Genomic DNA, 20,181 nt, shown 5'->3' on the forward strand with positions numbered 1-20,181 from the left:
ATCTGAATTTATAGTAACAGTAATAGTCCCACCATTCTCCTGTGTCTGATGACCAGGAGTAGAAATACACACAGTTCTCAGCTCCACCATGTAGGCTCACTGTTCCAATACCAGAAGAAACAACACAGAATCAGGCTGTCCACTGTTCCAATACCTGTAGAAGAAACAACACAGAATCAGGCTGTCCACTGTTCCAATACCTGTAGACACAGAATCAGGCTGTCCACTGTTCCAAACAACACAGAATCTGTAGAAGAAACAACACAGAATCAGGCTGTCCACTGTTCCAATACCTGTAGAAGAAACAACACAGAATCAGGCTGTCCACTGTTCCAATACCTGTTAAACAACACAGAATCAGGCTGTCCACTGTTCCAATACCTGGAGAAGAAACAACACAGAATCAGGCTGTCCACTGTTCCAATACCTGTAGAAGAAATCAGGCTGTCCACTGTTCCAATACCAGAAGAAACAACACAGAATCAGGCTGTCCACTGTTCCAATACCTGTAGAAGAAACAACACAGAATCAGGCTGTCCACTGTTCCAATACCTGTAGAAGAAACAACACAGAATCAGGCTGTCCACTGTTCCAATACCTGTAGAAGAAACAACACAGAATCAGGCTGTCCACTGTTCCAAACTGTAGAAGAAACACACAGAATCAGGCTGTCCACTGTTCCAATACCTGTAGAAGAAACAACACAGAATCAGGCTGTCCACTGTTCCAATACCTGTAGAAGAAACAACACAGAATCAGGCTGTCCACTGTTCCAATACCTGTAGAATCAAGAAACTGTAGAAGAAAACACAGAATCAGGCTGTCCACTGTTCCAATACCTGTAGAAGAAACAACACAGAATCAGGCTGTCCACTGTTCCAAATCTGTCCACTGTTCCAATACCTGTAGAAGAAACAACACAGAATCAGGCTGTCCACTGTTCCAATACCTGTAGAAGAAACAACACAGAATCAGGCTGTCCACTGTTCCAATACCTAGAAGAAACAACACAGAATCAGGCTGTCCACTGTTCCAATACCTGTAGAAGAAAGAAACACAGAATCAGGCTGTCCACTGTTTACCTAGAAGAAACAACACAGAATACCTGTAGAATAAACTGTAGAAGAAACAACACAGAATCAGGCTGTCCACTGTTCCAATACCTGTAGAAGAAACAACACAGAATCAGGCTGTCCACTGTTCCAAACCTGTAGAAGAAACAACACAGAATCTGTCCACTGTTCCAATACCTGTAGAAGAAACAACACAGAATCAGCTGTCCACTGTTCCAATACCTGTAGAAGAAACAACACAGAATCAGGCTGTCCACTGTTCCAATACCTGTAGAAGAAACAACACAGAATCAGACTGTCCACTGTTCCAATACCTGTAGGAGAATCAGGGTGTCCACTGTTCCAATACCTGTAGAAGAAACAACACAGAATCAGACTGTCCACTGTTCCAATACCTGTAGAAGAAACAACACAGAATCAGACTGTCCACTGTTCCAATACCTGTAGAATAAACAACACACAGAATCAGACTGTCCATTCTGAACCTACTTCTCCAGACAGTGATGTCATAGTGACACAGAATTCATTAATGTCTTACTTTGTGGTCAGTGGTGTGTCGTCCACCCATTTCCAGGTCCCCTCAGAAACAGAGTCAGTCAGACCAATCCAGACATAGTTCTTTACCCCACATAACCAGTTGACTAATGTCTGTAGTTGTGGGAGAGATACAACATTGTTAAAACATAGCCATTACTGCTTTCTATCTCTCTCTTTCCCTCTCCCCAAATTTCAATTAAATTTCAATTTAAGGGTTTTATTGAAACATATGCTAACATTGCCAAATCAAGTGAAATAGATAATAAACAAAAGTGAAATAAAGGGCCCAGGTCAGGGCCCAGGTCAGGGCCCAGGTCAGGGCCCAGGTCAGGGCCCAGGTTTGACAGAATCTGTGCAGAAGATGCTGCTGATGGCCCTGCTTTGTTAGGGACAGGAGCTCCAGATCATCAGCAAACAGTAGACATTTGACTTCAGATTCTAGTAGTGTGAGGCCGGGTGCTGCAGACTGTTCTAGTGCCCTCGCCAATTAGTTGATATATATATTGAAGAGGGTGGGGCTTAAGCTGCATCCCTGTCCCACCCCATCTGAGGTTGATGTTAATGAATTTAAGTAAATTAAATTTAAAAACCAAATAAATAAGTAAAACCAAATTTGGTCTGTCTGTTTAATAATTTCATTGAGGATATTATTGGTCCTTGATTTCAAATATTGGGGAAGATGCCAGAGCTAAGGATGATGTTAAAGAGTTTAAGAATAGCCAATTGGAATTTGTTGTCTGTATATTTGATCATTTCATTGAGGATACCATCAACCCCACAGGCCCTTTTGGGTTGGATTGTATTTTGTCCTGTAGTTCATTCAATGTAATTAGAGAATCCAGTGGGTTCAGGTAGTGTTTAATGTAATTAGAGAATCCAGTGGGTTCAGGTAGTGTTTAATGTAATTAGAGAATCCAGTGGGTTCAGGTAGCATTTAATGTAATTAGAGAATCCAGTGGGTTCAGGTAGTGTTTAATGTAATTGGAGAATCCAGTGGGTTCAGGTAGTGTTTAATGTAATTAGAGAATCCAGTGGGTTGTTGAGTCCAGTGGGATCTGGAAGTCTTTAATAGTTGATTCTAAGATTATTATTTTTATTTTATATTTTTATTTCACCTTTATTTAACCAGGTAGGCTAGTTGAGAACAAGTTCTCATTTGCAACTGCTACCTGGCCAAGATAAAGCATAGCAGTGTGAACAGACAACACAGAGTTACACATGGAGTAAACAATTAACAAGTCAATAACACAGTAGAAAAAAAGGGGAGTCTATATACATTGTGTGCAAAAGGCATGAGGAGGTAGGTGAATAATTACAATTTTGCAGATTAACACTGGAGTGATAAGTGATCAGATGGTCATGTACAGGTAGAGAGATATTGGTGTGCAAAAGAGCAGAAAAGTAAATAAATAAAAACTGTGGGGATGAGGTAGGTGAAAATGGGTGTGCTATTTATCAATAGATTATGTACAGCTGCAGTGATCGGTTAGCTGCTCAGATAGCTGATGTTTGAAGTTGGTGAGGGAGATAAAAGTCTCCAACTTCAGCGATTTTTGCAATTCGTTCCAGTCACAGGCAGCAGAGTACTGGAACGAAAGGCGGCCGAATGAGGTGTTGGCTTTAGGGATGATCAGTGAGATACACCTGCTGGAGCGCGTGCTGCGGATGGGTGTTGCCATCGTGACCAGTGAACTGAGATAAGGTGGAGCTTTACCTAGCATGGCCTTGTAGATGACCTGGAGCCAGTGGGTCTGGCGACGAATATGTAGCGAGGGCCAGCCGACTAGAGCATACAAGTCGCAGTGGTGGGTAGTATAAGGTGCTTTAGTGACAAAACGGATGGCACTGTGATAGACTGCATCCAGTTTGCTGAGTAGAGTGTTGGAAGCAATTTTGTAGATGACATCGCCGAAGTCGAGGATCGGTAGGATAGTCAGTTTTACTAGGGTAAGCTTGGCAGCGTGAGTGAAGGAGGCTTTGTTGCGGAATAGAAAGCCGACTCTTGATTTGATTTTCGATTGGAGATGTTTGATATGAGTCTGGAAGGAGAGTTTGCAGTCTAGCCAGACACCTAGGTACTTATAGTTGTCCACATATTCAAGGTCGGAACCATCCAGGGTGGTGATGCTAGTAGGGCATGCGGGCGCAGGCAGCGATCGGTTGAAAAGCATGCATTTGGTTTTACTAGCGTTTAAGAGCAGTTGGAGGCCACGGAAGGAGTGTTGTATGGCATTGAAGCTCGTTTGGAGGTTAGATAGCACAGTGTCCAATGACCGGCCGAAAGTATATAGAATTGTGTCGTCTGCGTTGAGGTGGATCAGGGAATCGCCCGCAGCAAGAGCAACATCATTGATATATACAGAGAAAAGAGTCGGCCCGAGAATTGAACCCTGTGGCACCCCCATAGAGACTGCCAGAGGACCGGACAGCATGCCCTCCGATTTGACACACTGAACTCTGTCTGCAAAGTAATTGGTGAACCAGGCAAGGCAGTCATCCGAAAAACCGAGGCTACTGAGTCTGCCGATAAGAATATGGTGATTGACAGAGTCGAAACCCTTGGCAAGGTCGATGAAGACGGCTGCACAGTACTGTCTTTTATCGATGGCGGTTATGATATCGTTTAGTACCTTGAGTGTGGCTGAGGTGCACCCGTGACCGGCTCGGAAACCAGATTGCACAGCGGAGAAGGTACGGTGGGATTCGAGATGGTCAGTGACCTGTTTGTTGACTTGGCTTTCGAAGACCTTAGATATGCAGGGCAGAATGGATATAGGTCTGTAACAGTTTGGGTCCAGGGTGTCTCCCCCTTTGAAGAGGGGGATGACTGCGGCAGCTTTCCAATCCTTGGGGATCTCCGACGATATGAAAGAGAGGTTGAACAGGCTGGTAATAGGGGTTGCGACAATGGCGGCGGATAGTTTCAGAAATAGAGGGTCCAGATTGTCAAAAGCCCAGCTGATTTATACGGGTCCAGGTTTTGCAGCTCTTTCAGAACATCTGCTATCTGGATTTGGGTAAAGGAGAACCTGGAGAGGCTTGGGCGAGGAGTTTCGGGGGGGGCGGAGCTGTTGGCCGAGGTAGGAGTAGCCAGGCGGAAGGCATGGCCAGCCGTTGAGAAATGCTTGTGGAAGTTTTCGATAATCATGGATTTATCGATGGTGACCGTGTTACCTAGCCTCAGTGCAGTGGGCAGCTGGGAGGAGGTGCTCTTGTTCTCCATGGACTTCACAGTGTCCCAGAACTTTTTGGAGTTGGAGCTACAGGATGCAAACTTCTGCCTGAAGAAGCTGGCCTTTGCTTTCCTGACTGACTGCGTGTATTGGTTCCTGACTTCCCTGAACAGTTTCATATTGCGGGACTATTCGATGCTATTGCAGTCCGCCACAGGATGTTTTTTTGCTGGTCGAGGGCAGTCAGGTCTGGAGTGAACCAAGGGCTGTATCTGTTCTTAGTTCTGCATTTTTTGAACAGAGCATGCTTATCTAAAATGGTGAGGATGTTACTCTTAAAGAATGACCAGGCATCCTCAACTGACGGGATGAGGTCAATGTCCTTCCAGGATACCCGGGCCAGGTCGATTAGAAAGGCCTGCTCACAGAAGTGTTTTAGGGAGCGTTTGACAGTGATGAGGGGTGGTCGTTTGACTGCGGCACCGTAGCGGATACAGGCAATGAGGCAGTGATCGCTGAGATCCTGCTTGAAGACAGCGGAGGTGTATTTGGAGGGCCAGTTGGTCAGGATGACGTCTATGAGGGTGCCCTTGCTTACAGAGTTAGGGTTGTACCTGGTGGGTTCCTTGATGATTTGTGTGAGATTGAGGGCATCTAGCTTAGATTGTAGGACTGCCGGGGTGTTAAGCATATCCCAGTTTAGGTCACCTAACAGAACAAACTCTGAAGCTAGATGGGGGGCAATCAATTCACAAATGGTGTCCAGGGCACAGCTGGGAGCTGAGGGGGGTCGGTAGCAGGCGGCAACAGTGAGAGACTTATTTCTGGAGAGAGTAATTTTCTAAATTAGTAGTTCGAACTGTTTGGGTATGGACCTGGAAAGTATGACATTACTTTGCAGGCTATCTCTGCAGTAGACTGCAAATCTCAGAATTTTTGGTGGCCTTCCTGAGCCAGGATTCAGACATGGCAAGGACATCAGGGTTTGCAGAGTGTGCTAGAGCAGTGAGTAAAACAAACTTAGGGAGGAGGCTTCTGATGTTGACATGCATGAAACCAAGGCTTTTTCGATCACAGAAGTCAACAAATGAGGGTGCCTGGGGACATGCAGGGCCTGGGTTTACCTCCACATCACCCGCGGAACAGAGAAGGAGTAGTATGAGGGTGCGGCTAAAGGCTATCAAAACTGGTCGCCTAGAGCGTTGGGGACAGAGAATAAGAGGAGCAGGTTTCTGGGCATGGTAGAATATATTCAGGGCATAATGCGCAGACAGGGGTATGGTGGGGTGCGGGTACAGCGGAGGTAAGCCCAGGCACTGGGTGATGATGAGAGAGGTTGTATCTCTGGACATGCTGGTTGTAATGGGTGAGGTCACCGCATGTGTGGGAGGTGGGACAACGGAGGTATCAGGGGTATGAAGAGTGGAACTAGGGGCTCCATTGTAAACTAAAACAATGATAACTAACCTGAGCAACAGTATACAAGGCATATTGACATTTGAGAGAGACATACAGCGAGGCATACAGTAATCACAGGTGTTGAATTGGGAGAGCTAGCTAAAACAGTAGGTGAGACAACAACAGCTAATCAGCTAGCACAACAACAGCAGGTAAAATGGCGTTGACTAGGCAACGGGGCCGACAGATAAAACATAAACAAGCAGAATGGAGTACCGTGATTAATGGACAGTCCAGCGTGCATCAGCTATGTAGCCAAGTGATCAGGGGGCAGCGGTGGATGGGCAGGGAAGCTGGACTGGCGAGTGTTATCCAGGTTTAAAAAACTAACAATGACTAAATAGCTTGTAGCTAGTTAGCTGGTTAGCTTCTGGAGGTTCTTTAGTGTGTTCTAAAAATTTAAAATAATAGCGATTCCGTATCACATATCACGTATCACATATCACGTATCGCAGGTTACCGGAAGGTATAAACAAATTAAAAATCTAAAAGAGATAGACTCATGTATGTTTTTGCTGTTTGTTCTTCGTAGTTTTTTGTATTTGTTCTTCGTTATAAACAGATTGGAGAAGTGGTTTACTCAGACATCTCCATTATGGATAGATAACTCCTTGTTTTGTTGTTTGTTTAGTGAGTTCCAAATTTCTCTCTTTCTACTCGTCTCTTTCTTTCTCACTCTGTCTGTCTGTCTGTCTGTCTGTCTGTCTGTCTGTCTGTCTGTCTGTCTGTCTGTCTGTCTGTCTGTCTGTCTGTCTTTCAGTTCTGCAGACTGTTCTAGTGCCAACTCAATGATATATGTTGAAGAGGGTGGGCTTAGTCTCTCTCACACACGCACACACACACCTGTTGTTCTTGGCTCTTGATGACCACCAGGTGTGCTCCTCTATCTCTGCAGTCCTGTCTGCTCTCCTGCCAGGATTTTTTCTCAGTAGAGACGTAGTAACAACTGCTACCAAGCTTCTTCCATCCTTGCGGACACACTATAAGTTGAACATTTCCTGCTTTAGTCACTTTAATACAACATTGAATTAAGTATCAAGCAAACACTCAAGGAAGACAGGACACTAACTAATGGACAGTTTGGACGTCATAAATTTTTTCTCACATTTTGTATTTAATTAAAGTTGAATTTCCTGGCATGTGAACTGATACAGAGACTGTCAAACAGAACAGTCATTAGACAATTTGACTCACCTTTCTCAACTAAAGAATGTTTCAGACGTTCTATCTCTTTCTGAAGCTGGTCTCTCTCTTTGATCAGGGTGTTGTTGCTAGTCTGTAACTGGTCTCCATCTTTGGTCAGGGTGTTGTAGTTTGTCTGTAGCTGGTCTCTCTCTTTGGTCAGGATGTTGTAACTGGTCTGTAGCTGGTCCCTCTCTTCAGTCAGGGTGTTGAAACTGGTCAATTGGTTTCTCTCTGTGAAATAATACGACCAATGAACAAGGTAACAGTGGAAATGTTAATCAGACATGACCAGGCTTGGGGTCAGTTGCATTTCAATTCAGGAAGTAAACTGGAATTCTAATTGAATTTCAATTCTCTTCAATGCTTTTCAATGAGGAAAATGTGGAATTGGAATTCGGTGTCCGTTCTGAATTGAATTGACTGGAATGTAAATGATCTCTGGTCATTACACCACTGATGATGAAGAATGTTTGAGTGAGAACATATCAAACTCACGGTAGAGAAACAGGCCTATGATCCCAGCCAGTAGGAGAACACACAGCAGCCCCAGACACACTGCAGCAGCTCCAGAGTATCTCTTCCACCACTGACAAGACACTGAAGAACAAAGTGATGGACAAACAAATGAACAAATCATTACCACAAGAACATGCTCTTTATCAGAGTTGTATTTGTATCGATTTTTGTGTCAATTTTCTGTTTGAATCACTGAGGGAAATACACAAGATTGACAAGGGACAGAACACCAGAACTGAGTTCCAGAACCTCACGTGTTCTACTGCTTGACTTCCAGAACTTCTTACAGAATATTGGCTTAAACATAGTGCAGAGTTCAGGCACCCAAAATGAGTTATTTGCTATTATATGCTTGTCACACCGGAATCTGTTTCACCGGTCTTTGTGCTTGTCTCCACCCCCCTCCAGGTGTAGCCCGTTGACCCCATTATCCCCAGTGTATTTATACCTGCGTTCTCTGTTTGTCTTATGCCAGTTCGTTTTATTCGTCAAGCCTGTCTGTTTCTAGTTACTCTTTTCTAGTTTTCCCGGGTTTTGACCGTTCCACCTGACCTGACCCTGAGCCTACCTGCCGTTTCTGTAGCTTGTCACACCACCCTGGATTATTGTCTTCTTTTATTGCCCTGACCCTGAGACTGCCTGTCCCCTGTTCTAATAATAAACTTATACATAAATTTAAACATTGTCTGCATCTGGGTCTTCCCTGAAAAATAATAATACAATCTGGCCATGACTGACTCAGACCAGCTCCACAATGCTGTCTCTCTGCAAGGATGGAGGGACCCCATACCCTGGCAGAACGCCATGACCAGACGTTTGATACGTTGCTGATCACGGATTACTCCTGTAATGTGGCAGACTACGCAGTGGATTTTCTCACGTTGGTGGCTGAGATTGCCAAGAACCCGGAAAACATTGTTCGACATGTTCAACAGAATGGAGTATCGAAGGAAGTAAAGGACGAGCTTGTAGCCCGGGAACTACCGACGGATCTCGACTCGCTCATCACCTTGACCATTCGGATCAGGGCGACTACGGGAACTACCGACGGATCTCGACTCGCTCATCACCTTGACCATTCGGATCAGGGCGACTACGGGAACTTAGGAAGGAAAAGAGGTTCGATTTCACTCGTCCGCCCAAGTCTTCCACCTTGCCTCCGAGACATCCCGGAAGTCCCCGAAGGCTCCACTGCCGAGAGAACCCGAAGCTACTCGAGTTCCCCCCGAGAGTCTCCGAAGTCTGCCAATTCATCTCTTCCTGTGCCAATGCAACGTGGCAGCCCTAGGCTGTCCTCAACCGAACAGCTATGCAGGTTTTACATGAAGAGTTGCCTGTATTGTGGGACTACTGGTCATTTCGTGTCCTCCTGTCCACTAAAATATCAGTCTCACTGATAGGAGTGAGTACTATAGTGGGCCATGCAGAGAACTTTTATCCTCACCTTACTCACACTCCTTTTCATGCCATCTTGCTTTTGGGGGAAATGGTCGAAATCTCTCTAGGTGCTCATTAACTCTGGGGTCGATGAGAGCTTTATGGATGTTAACCTGCTGTCTGAGCTGTGCATCCCCACTCACCACCATTTCCATGAACGATAAGAGCACTGGACGGGGGCTCTATAGGCTGGGTCACCCACCAACCCATCAGCCTATGTGTGTCAGGGAACCACAGCAAGATGATGCAATTCCTGCTTATTAAATATTTTCAGGTTCCTGTGGTATTGGGATTCTCTTGGCTCCAGTGACACAATCCCCTTATTGACTGGTCTGCTGGTGCCAGTACTCAATGCCTTTAGTCAGCCCAGCCTGCCCCGAGACATCTTCCTGGGTGATTGGAAGGTTCCCTGGTCCTCCGCCATTCCTGTGGAGGACCAGGACCTCCTGGAGGTGTTCAGTAGAGCCCGGGCCCCTTCACATCCACCGCCTCAACCCTATGACTGCGAGATGGACCTTCTCTCAGGCACAACTCCGCCCCTGGGACAACTGTACTCTCTGTCAGGTCTGGCTATCAAGGCTATGAGGACTCCCTAGTTGCAGTGTTCATCCGTCCTCCTGCCTCCCCCGCCGGAGAATGCAATGCACCGTTGCAGGGCTTTGTCCTTCTTCTCCACAAAGAAGAACCCTGCGCCCGTGCAATGACTACCGGGGCCTCAACAACATCACGGTGAAGAACCACTACCCACTACCACTCATCTCCTCAACCTTCAAACCGCTCCAGGGGGCCACTGTATTCTCCAAGCTGGACCTACGGAATGCCTACCACCTGGTGTGGATAGGGGAAGGAGATGAGATGACTGTCTTCAAAACAGCCAGTGGTCACTATGAGTATCTGGTCATGCCATTTGGCCTCACCAATGCCCCTGCTGTGTTCCAGGCTCTGGTAAATTATGTTCTCCGCGACATGTTGAACCGGTTTGTCTTCGTCTATGTAGACGACATCCTAATTTTCTACCGCTCAGCCCAAGAGAACGTGCTCCATGTCTGTCAGGTCCTCCAACGCTTCCTGGCGAACCAGCTTGTTCTGAAAGCAGAGAAGTGCGAATTCCATCGCTCCACCATCCCCATCCAGGGTTACATCATCGCCTCATCGCCTCAGGGAGTGAACAGATGGATCCCGGGAAGGTGAGAGCGGTGGTGCATTGGCCCATGCCTACGTCCAGAGTGCAACTGCAGCGTATCCTGGAATTCACCAACGTCTATTGCTGCTTTATCCGGGGTTACAGCACCCTGGCTTCCACCCTGTCTGTACGCACCTCTCCCAAGGTTCTGTTCGCATGGTCCCCAGCTGCTGACTGGGACGTTCCCGAGATCTCAAGCACCGTTTCACCACACCACCCATCTTGGTTCATCCTGACCCGTCCCGCCAGTTCTTTGTGGAGGCCGGTGCTTCGGATGTCGGGCTGTCATGTACCAGCGTTCTGCCCTGGACCTGAAGTTGTGCTGCCTTCTCCCATTGCCTCAACGCAACGCAGAGAAACTACAATGTGGGGAATCGCAGTGAAGATGTCATTGGAGGAGTGGAGCTGAGCGGAACATCCGTTCACAAGAGCCTGGAAAATCTCTGCCAAGCGTCTCAATTCCAGGCAAGCTAGGTGGACCCTGATTTTCATTCGGTTTAACAACTCCTTCTCATACCGACCAGGATCCAAGAATGTTAAGTCGTAAGCCGAATGCGCTGTCACACTGCTATAGCCCTGCGGCTACACCCCCGGATACGGAGACCATGCTTCCCACCTCATGCCTGGCGATGGCACACACCTGGTGAATAGGGAAGCATGTTCGTGAGGCGCAGCATTCCCAGTCAAACCCTTGGGGGGAGCCTTATAACCGGATGCTTGTTCCTGACGATATCTGATCCTCGGTCCTGGAGTGGGCCCACTCCTCCAAGATTGCCTGCCGCCTGGGCTCCCGTTGGACACTGCGGCAATGCTTTTGGTGGCCTACCATGGTTCATGACTGTCGGCGTTCTTCGCTTCATGCACGATCTGTGCACAGAACAAGACCCCCCCGGAAAGCTCCGGCTGGTCTCCTTCAACCACTGCCTGTTCCGCACCGTCCCTGGACTCACATATCCCTGGACTTTGTTACGGGTTTCCCCCCGTCTGATGGCCGTCTCACCGCCATCCTGACAATACCGGTTTTCCAAAGCCGCCCACTTCATTCCTCTCCCCAAGCTACCCTCTGTCAAAGAGATGGCACAGCTCATGGTGCAGCACATCTTCCAGATCCATGGACTCCCAGTGGACATGGTCTACAACCGGAGACCTCAGTTCTCTCCTCATGATGCAGCACATCTTCCAGATCCATGGACTCCCAGTGGACATGGTCTACAACCGGAGACCTCAGTTCTCCCCCCGGTTCTGGAAGGCATTCCGCACACTCATTGGGTTGTCGGCCAACCTGTCCTCCGAGGCCACCCCAAGTCCAACGGCCAGTTGGAGCAAGCCAACCAAGGCCTGGAGACGACTCTTTGTTGCCTGGTCTCAGCCAACCCCACCACCTGCAGTCAGCAACTAGTGTGGGTCGAAATATGTTCGCTCTGCCACGTGTCTCTCGCCCTTTGAGTGTTCCCAGGTTATCAGCCCCTCTCTTCACGGAGCAGAGAGGAAAAAGGTCGGCATAAATGTTTGTCCGCCGCTGTCATTGCACCTGGAAGAGAGTCTCAATACCACCTCCAGGTATCGACGACAAACAGATCGCCACCGAGGCAAAATGAATTACTTAAAAATCATACAATGTGATTTTCTGGATTTTTGTTTTAGATTCCGTCTCTCACAGTTGAAGTGATACATGATGATACAAAATGACAGACCTCTACATGCTTTGTAAGTAGGAAAACCTGCAATATCGGCAGTGTTTCAAATACTTGTTCTCCCCACTGTATGTGAGAATGTTGTTCATTGACTACAGATCAGTATAGAACCCACGAAGCTCATGACTAAGCTAAGGACTTTTGTACTAAACACCTCCCTCTTTAACTGGATCCTGGACTTCCTGACGCCCCCCGCTCCTCCCCCAGGTGGTAGGAGTAGGCAACAAAACGTCTGCCACGCTGATCCTCAACACTGGGGCCCCTCAGGGGTGTGTACTTAGTCCCCTCCTGTATTCCCTGTTCACACACGACTGCATGGCCAAACATGACTCCAACGCCATCATTAAGTTTGCTGACGACACAACATTGGTAGGCTTGATCACAGAAAACGTTAAGACGGCCTATAGGGAGGAGGTCAGAGAACTGCCGGTGTGGTGGCAGGGCAACAACCTCTCCCTCAATGTGAGCAAAATAAAGGAGCTGATTGTGGACTACAGGAAAAAGCGAGCTTAACAGGCCCACATTAACATCAATGAGGCTGTAGTGGAGCGGGTCGAGAGTTTCAAGTTCCTTGGTGTCCAGATCACCAACGAACTATCATGGTAACCTACTTCCGGCGCCGACTGAGATGGCCGCCTCGCTTCGCGTTCCGAGGAAACTATGCAGTATTTTGTTTTTTTTACGTGTTATTTCTTACATTGATACCCGAGGCAATCTTAGGTTTCATTACATACAGTTGGGAAGAACTACTGAATATAAGAGCAACGTCAACTCACCATCAGTACACCCAGGAATATGACTTTCGCGAAGAAGATCCTGTGTTCTGCCTTCCAACCAGGACAACGTAATGGATCCCAGCCTGCGACCCAAACCAACGACGTCGTAAAAGAGGCAAACAAAGCGGTCTTCTGGTCAGGCTTCGGAGACGGGCACATCGCGCACCACTCCCTAGCGTACTACTCGCCAATGTCCAGTCTCTTGACAACAAGGTTGGTGAAATCCGAGCAAGGGTAGCATTCCAGAGAGAGATAAGAGACTAACGTTCTTTGCTTCACGGAAACATGGCTCACTCGAGAGACGCTAATGGAATCGGTGCAGCCAGCTGGTTTCTTCACGCCGACAGAAACAAACATCTTCCTGAAAGAAGAGGGGCGGGGCGTATGCCTTATGATTAATGAGACGTGGTGTGATTACAACAACATACAGGAACTCAAGTCCTTCTGTTCAACTGACATAGAATTCCTCACAATCAAATGTCGACCGCATTATCTACCAAGGGAATTCTCTTCGATTATAATCACAGCCGTATATATTCCCCCAAGCAGACACATCGATGGCACTGAACAAACCTTATTTGACTCTTTGCAAACTGGAAACCACATATGCTGAGGCTGCATTCATTTTAGCTGGGGATTTTAACACAGGCTAATCAAGACTGAAAACAAGACTCCCTAAATTGTATCAGCATATCGATTGCGCAACCAGGGCTGGTTAAACCTTGGATCATTGTTATTCTAACTTCCGCAACGCATATAAGGCCCTGCCCCGCCCCCCTTTCGGAAAAGCTGACCACGACTCCATTTTGTTGCTTCCAGCCTACAGCCAGAAACTAAAACAAGAAGCTCCCGGGCTCAGGTCTGTTCAACGCTGGTCCGACCAATCTGATTCCACGCTTCAAGACTGCTTCCATCACGTGGACTGTGTTCCGCATTGCTTCAAACAACAACATTGACGAATACGCTGATTCGGTGAGGCAGTTCATTAGAAAGTGCATTGACAATGTCGTTCCCATAGCAACGATTAAAAACCAGAAACCGTGGATTGACGGCAGCATTCGCGTGAAACTGAAAGCGCAAACCACTGCTTTTAACCAGGGCAAGGTGACCGGAAACATGACCGAATACAAACAGTGTAGCTATTCCCTCCGCACGGCAATCAAACAAGCTAAGCGTCAGTATAGAGACAAAGTAGAGTCACAATTCAACGGCTCAGACACGAGGTATGTGGCAGGGTCTACAGTCAATCACGGATTAGAAAAAGAAAACTAGCCCCGTCACGGACCAGGATGTCTTGCTCCCAGGCAGACTAAACAACTTTTTTGCACACTTTGAGGACAATACAGTGCCACTGACACGACCCGCAACCAAAACCTGCGGACTCTCCTTCACTGCAGCCGACGTGAGTAAAACATTTAAACGGATTAACCCTCGCAAGGCTGCAGGCCCAGACGGCATACCCAGCCGCATCCTCAGAGCATGCGCAGACCAGCTGGCTGGTGTGTTTACGGACATATTCAATCAAGCCTTATCCCAGTCTGTTGTTCCCACCTGCTTCAAGAGGGCCACCATTGTCCCTGTTCCCAAGAAAGCTAAGGTAACTGAGCTAAACGACTAGCACTCACTTCCGTCATCATGAAGTGCTTTGAGAGACTAGTCAAGGACCATATCACCTCCACCCTACCTGACACCCAAGACCCACTCCAATTTGCTTACCGCCCAAATAGGTCCACAGATGACGTAATCTCAACCACACTGCACACTGCCCTAACCCATCAGGACAAGAGGAATACCTATGTGAGAATGCTGTTCATCGACTACAGCTCAGCATTTAACACCATAGTACCCTCCAAACTCGTCATCAAGCTCGAGACCCTGGGTCTCGACGCCGCCCTGTGTAACTGGTTACTGGACTTCCTGACGGGCCGCCCCCAGGTGGTGAGGGTAGGTAACAACATCTCCATCCCGCTGATCTGAAACACTGGGGCCCCACAAGGGTGCGTTCTGAGCCCTCTCCTGTACTCCCTGTTCACCCACGACTGCGTGGCCACGCACGCCTCCAACTCAATCATCAAGTTTGCGGACGACACTACAGTGGTAGGCTTGATTACCAACAACGATGAGACGGGAAGAGGTGAGGGCCCTCGGAGTGTGGTGTCAGGAAAATAACCTCACACTCAACGTCAACAAAACAAAGGAGATGATTGTGGACTTCTGGAAATAGCAGAGGGAGCACCCCCCTATCCACATCGACGGGACAGCAGTGGAGAGTGTAGTAAGTTTTAAATTCCTCGGCGTACACATCACGGAAAAACTGAAAAAACTGAATTGGTCCATCCACACAGACAGCGTTGTGAAGAAGGCGCAGCAGCGCCTCTTCAACCTCAGGAGGCTGAAGAAATTTGGCTTGTCACCAAAAGCACTCACAAACTTCTACAGATGCACAATCAAGAGCATCCTGTCGGGTTGTATCACCGCCTGGTACGGCAACTGCTCCGCCCACAACCGTATGGCTCTCCAGAGGGTAGTGAGGTCTGCACAACGCATCACTGGGGGCAAACTACCTGCCCTCCAGGACACCTACACCACCCAATGTTACAGGAAGGCCATAAAGATCATCAAGGACATCAACCACCCGAGCCACTGCCTGTTCACCCCGCTATCATCCAGAAGGCGAGGTCAGCACAGATGCATCAAAGCAGGGACAGAGAGACTGAAAAACAGCTTCTATCTCAAGGCCATCAGACTGTTAAACAGCCACCACTAACATTGAGTGGCTGCTGCCAACACACTGACTCAACTCCAGCCACTTTAATAATGGGAATTGATGGAAATTGACGTAAAATATATCACTAGCCACTTTAAACAATGCTACTTAACATAATTTTTACATATCCTACATTACTCATCTCATATGTATATGTATATACTGTACTATATCATCTACTGCATCTTGATGTAATACATGTATCACTAGCCACTTTAAACTATGCTACTTTATGTTTACATACCCGACATTACTCATCTCATATGTATATACTGTACTCGATACCATCTACTGCATCTTGCCTATGCCGTTCTGTACCATCACTCATTCATATATCTTTATGTACATATTCTTTATCCCTTTACACTTTTAGTAGTTTTGGAATCGTTAGGTTAGATTACTCGTTGGTTATTACTGCATTGTCGGAACTAGAAGCACAAGCGTTTCGCTACACTCGCATTAACATCTGCTAACCATGTGTATGTGACAAATACATTTGATTTGATTTGGTCCAAACACACCAAGGCAGTTGTGAAGACAAAACATTACTTTACTATTGTAAAGTGACTGTTCCACTGGATGTCATAAGGTGAATGCATCAATTTGTAAGTCGCTCTGGATAAGAGCGTCTGCTAAATGACTTAAATGTAATGTAAATGTAAAACCTTTTCCCCCTTCCGAGACTGAAAAGATTTAGTGTCCCCAGATCCTACAGGTTTTGCCCCATCGAGAGCATCCTGACCGGTTGCTGACACCGCCTGGTACTGCAACTGCTCGGCATCTGAGCGTAAGGCGCTAAAGAGGCCCAGTACATCACTGGGGCCAAGTTTCCTGCCATCCAGGAACTATATAATAGGCGGTGTCAGAGGAAAGCCCATAATAATAATAATAATAATATATGCCATTTATCAGACGCTTTTATCCAAAGCGACTTACAGTCATGTGTGCATACATTCTACGTATGGGTGGTCCCGGGGATCGAACCCACTACCCTGGCGTTACAAGCGCAATGCTCTACCAACTGAGCTACAGAACCATAACATTGTCAGAGACTCACAAATGTTATAGACTGTTTTCTCTGCAACCACACGGGTAGAGGAGCGACAAGTTTAAGACCAAAAGGCTCCTCCACAGCTTTTACCCCAAGCCGTAAAACTGACAATTTACATTGACCCCCCACTCCCCCTCCCTTTTGTACAATGATTTTGTACAATGCAAATCAGACGCTTTGTTAGTTACAGTCATGTGTGCATACATTCTACGTATGGGTGGTCCCGGGGATCGAACCCACTACCCTGTTACCTCAACTAGCCTGTACCCCTGCACACTGACTCTGTCAGAGTCCCCCTGTATATAGCCTCCACACTGACTCTGTACTAGTAAGACCAAAAGGCCCCCACATATAGCCAACAAAACTGACTCTGTACTAGTCCCCCCCTTTGTATAGCCAACACACTGACTCTGTACTAGTACATGTACATGTTATATAGCCTGTACCCCTGCACACTGACTCTGTACCGGTGCCCCCTGTATATAGCCTCCACACTGACTCTGTACTAGTACCCCCCTATATATAGCCAACACACTGACTCTGTACTAGTACCCCCCCTATATATAGCCAACACACTGACTCTGTACTAGTACCCCCCTGTATATAGCCTCCACACTGACTCAGTACCGTAACCCCCTGTATATAGCCTCCACACTGACTCAGTACCGGTACCCCCTGTATATAGTCTCCATATTGACTCTGTACCGGTACCCCTGTATATAGCCTCCACATTGACTCTGTACCAGTGCCCCCTGTGTATAGCCTCCACACTGACTCTGTACTGGTACCCCCTGTATATAGCCTCCACACTGACTCTGTACCGGTACCCCCTGTATATAGTCTCCATATTGACTCTGTACCGGTACCCCTTATATTTTAGTTTGCTTGTTGGGTGTGTGTGTGTGTGTGTGTGTGTGTGTGTGTGTGTGTGTGTGTGTGTGTGTGTGTGTGTGTGTGTGTGTGTGTGTGTGTGTGTGTGTGTGTGTGTGTGTGTGTGTGTGTGTGTGTGTGTGGGTGTAAGTGTGTGTCTGTGTTGAGCACTATAACAGGATAAACTGTTACCTGAATGTTGATCACCAACTCCATCCTTCCTGCGGGGTACAATGGGTCTTTGATTGGCATATATATCATCGTCAATATCCATGGTATTTATTTATCAGGTTCTTTGTCTTCAAATCGTAACTTCTACTCCTGTAACTTCTACTCTTCTACTGTTGTATCTTCTACTCTTGTATCTTCTACTCTTGTATCTTCTACTCTTGTATCTTCTACTCTTGTAACTTCTACTCTTGTAACTTCTACTCTTGTAACTTCTACTCTTGTAACTTCTACTCTTGTAACTTCTACTATTGTAACTTCTACTCTTGAAACTTCTACTCCTGTAACTTCTACTCTTCTACTGTTGTATCTTCTACTGTTGTAACTTCTACTCTTGTAACTTCTACTCTTGTAACTTCTACTCTTGTAACTTCTACTCTTGTAACTTCTACTCTTGTAACTTCTACTCTTGTAACTTCTACTCTTGTAACTTCTACTCTTGTAACTTCTACTCTTGTAACTTCTACTCCTGTAACTTCTACTCCTGTAACTTCTACTCTTCTACTGTTGTATCTTCTACTCTTGTAACTTCTACTCTTGTAACTTCTACTCTTGTAACTTCTACTCTTCTACTGTTGTATCTTCTACTCTTGTAACTTCTACTCTTGTAACTTCTACTCCTGTAACTTCTACTCCTGTAACTTCTACTCTTCTACTGTTGTATCTTCTACTGTTGTAACTTCTACTCTTGTAACTTCTACTCTTGAAACTTCTACTCTTGTAACTTCCACTCTTCTACTGTTGTATCTTCTACTGTTGTAACTTCTACTCTTGTAACTTCTACTATTGTAACTTCTACTCTTGTAACTTATACTCTTGAAACTTCTACTCTTGTAACTTCCACTCTTCTACTGTTGTATCTTCTACTGTTGTAAAGTCTGCTGTTATCTCAGTTGTAGGTTTGTGTCTGTTCGCCGCACAGCTGAAGTCTCTGTGTGACTCAGTCTAATGTCAGAGACAGTTTTAACAGTCAACCTCATTAAAGGGGAAACTGTCTAACCAATAGTAGGACACTAACCATCACCATGTGACCACAGACTTATTTTCTGAGAACCATGTTTGTTTATCACAGTGAAGATTAGTTTGTATATACAGTTGATATTCGTTTAGTTTACCACAGTGTAGATTAGTTTGTATATACAGTTGATATTTGTTTAGTTTACCACAGTGAAGATAAAATAATTGAAATGCTGCATTACGTCTTGTACTGTCGTCAGCCATCAATGGCCATGTAGAGTTGTATATACTATGCTGTGTCCTGTGTGACATGGACACCAGAGATAATAGTTCATCAGAGACATTTACTCACACCCCTCGTTTCCTCATTCGGGGACGGAGGGGGGGGGGTATATATGTCTAAGGTTTTCACACATATTTTCTCTCTCTCTCTGTCTGTCTCCTGCCTGTATGTCTGTTAGTTTATCTGTGTCTCCCTCTCTCTCCCCCTCTCTGTCTGTCTGTATCTCCCTCTCTCTCTGCCTGTATGTCTGTCTGTTTGTCTGTGTCTCCCTCTCTCTCCCCCTCTCTGTCTGTCTGTATCTCCCTCTCTCTCCCCCTCTCTATATCTCTCTGTCTGTATGTCTGTCTGTCTGTATCTCCCTCTCTCTCCCCCTCTCTATATCTCTCTGTCTGTATGTCTGTCTGTCTGTATCTCCCTCTCTCTCCCCCTCTCTGTCTGTCTGTGTCTCCCTCTCTCTCCCCCTCTGTCTGTCTGTGTCTCCCTCTCTCTCCCCCTCTCTGTCTGTCTGTGTCTCCCTCTCTCTCCCCCTCTCTGTCTGTCTGTGTCTCCCTCTCTCTCCCCCTCTCTGTCTGTCTAGAGAAGTCTAGTCTAACTCTTCATACTGCTACAATCTGATAGCTGCAGGACATCAACAGCAGAGAAGTCTAGTCTAACTCTTCATACTGCTACAACCTGATAGCTGCAGGACATCAACAGCAGAGAAGTCTAGTCTAACTCTTCATACTGCTACAACCTGATAGCTGCAGGACATCAACAGCAGAGCAGTCTAGTCTAACTCTTCACACTGCTACAACCTGATACAACTCTAACTCTTCATACTGCTACAACCTGATAGCTGCAGGACATCAACAGCAGAGCAGTCTAATGTTTTCTCTGCTGTCTCAGTGAGAGGAGTTACTCAGAGATATGTGTTAGACTGTATGTCTGCATCTGTCTCAGAGGGTTTTCAGTGGTGATGTCATTCACACCATTTGAAACTCAGTCGGTCCACTT

General features: G+C 46.5%; 1 protein-coding gene across 39 annotated transcripts; it reads right to left on the minus strand.

Annotated features, from left to right (window-relative positions):
• Positions 1–112: 112 nt before the first annotated feature.
• On the minus strand, positions 113–18,856 carry LOC118382457 (CD209 antigen-like). 39 transcript variants are annotated; one of them, XR_008066106.1, is made up of 9 exons: positions 17,913–18,856; positions 7,922–8,023; positions 7,436–7,657; positions 7,085–7,221; positions 1,612–1,721; positions 1,296–1,341; positions 904–995; positions 688–779; positions 500–598 (listed from the first exon to the last, which is right to left on the minus strand). XR_008066106.1 is itself a non-coding variant. In XM_052465062.1 (7 exons), the coding sequence occupies exons 1-7, from the start codon at positions 17,992–17,994 to the stop codon at positions 177–179; spliced, it is 723 nt and encodes a 240-aa protein (XP_052321022.1). In that variant the 5' UTR covers positions 17,995–18,856; the 3' UTR covers positions 138–176. The 39 variants fall into 39 exon arrangements, 19 of the variants coding, with proteins under 19 accessions (XP_052321022.1, XP_052321026.1, XP_052321023.1 ...); XR_008066112.1 differs by lacking the exons at positions 688–779; positions 1,296–1,341 and adding an exon at positions 113–200 and having other exon boundaries at positions 507–598; positions 904–949; XR_008066113.1 differs by lacking the exons at positions 500–598; positions 1,296–1,341 and adding an exon at positions 113–200 and having other exon boundaries at positions 904–949.
• Between the last annotated feature and the right edge of the window lie 1,325 nt (positions 18,857–20,181).

Source organism: Oncorhynchus keta, chromosome 16 (genome assembly GCF_023373465.1).
Source record: "Oncorhynchus keta strain PuntledgeMale-10-30-2019 chromosome 16, Oket_V2, whole genome shotgun sequence".
NCBI lineage: Eukaryota > Metazoa > Chordata > Actinopteri > Salmoniformes > Salmonidae > Oncorhynchus > Oncorhynchus keta.

Coding starts and splice junctions, on each gene's coding strand:
- LOC118382457 (XM_052465062.1), bottom strand. CDS start 17,994: ATGGATATTGACGATGATATATATGCCAATCAAAGACCCATTGTACCC. Junction 1,722..7,084: donor TCAAGAGCCAAGAACAACAG/GTGTGTGTGTGC, acceptor CCACAACTACAG/ACATTAGTCAACTGGTTATG. Junction 1,342..1,611: donor GACACACCACTGACCACAAA/GTAAGACATTAA, acceptor TTTCTTCTACAG/GTATTGGAACAGTGGACAGC.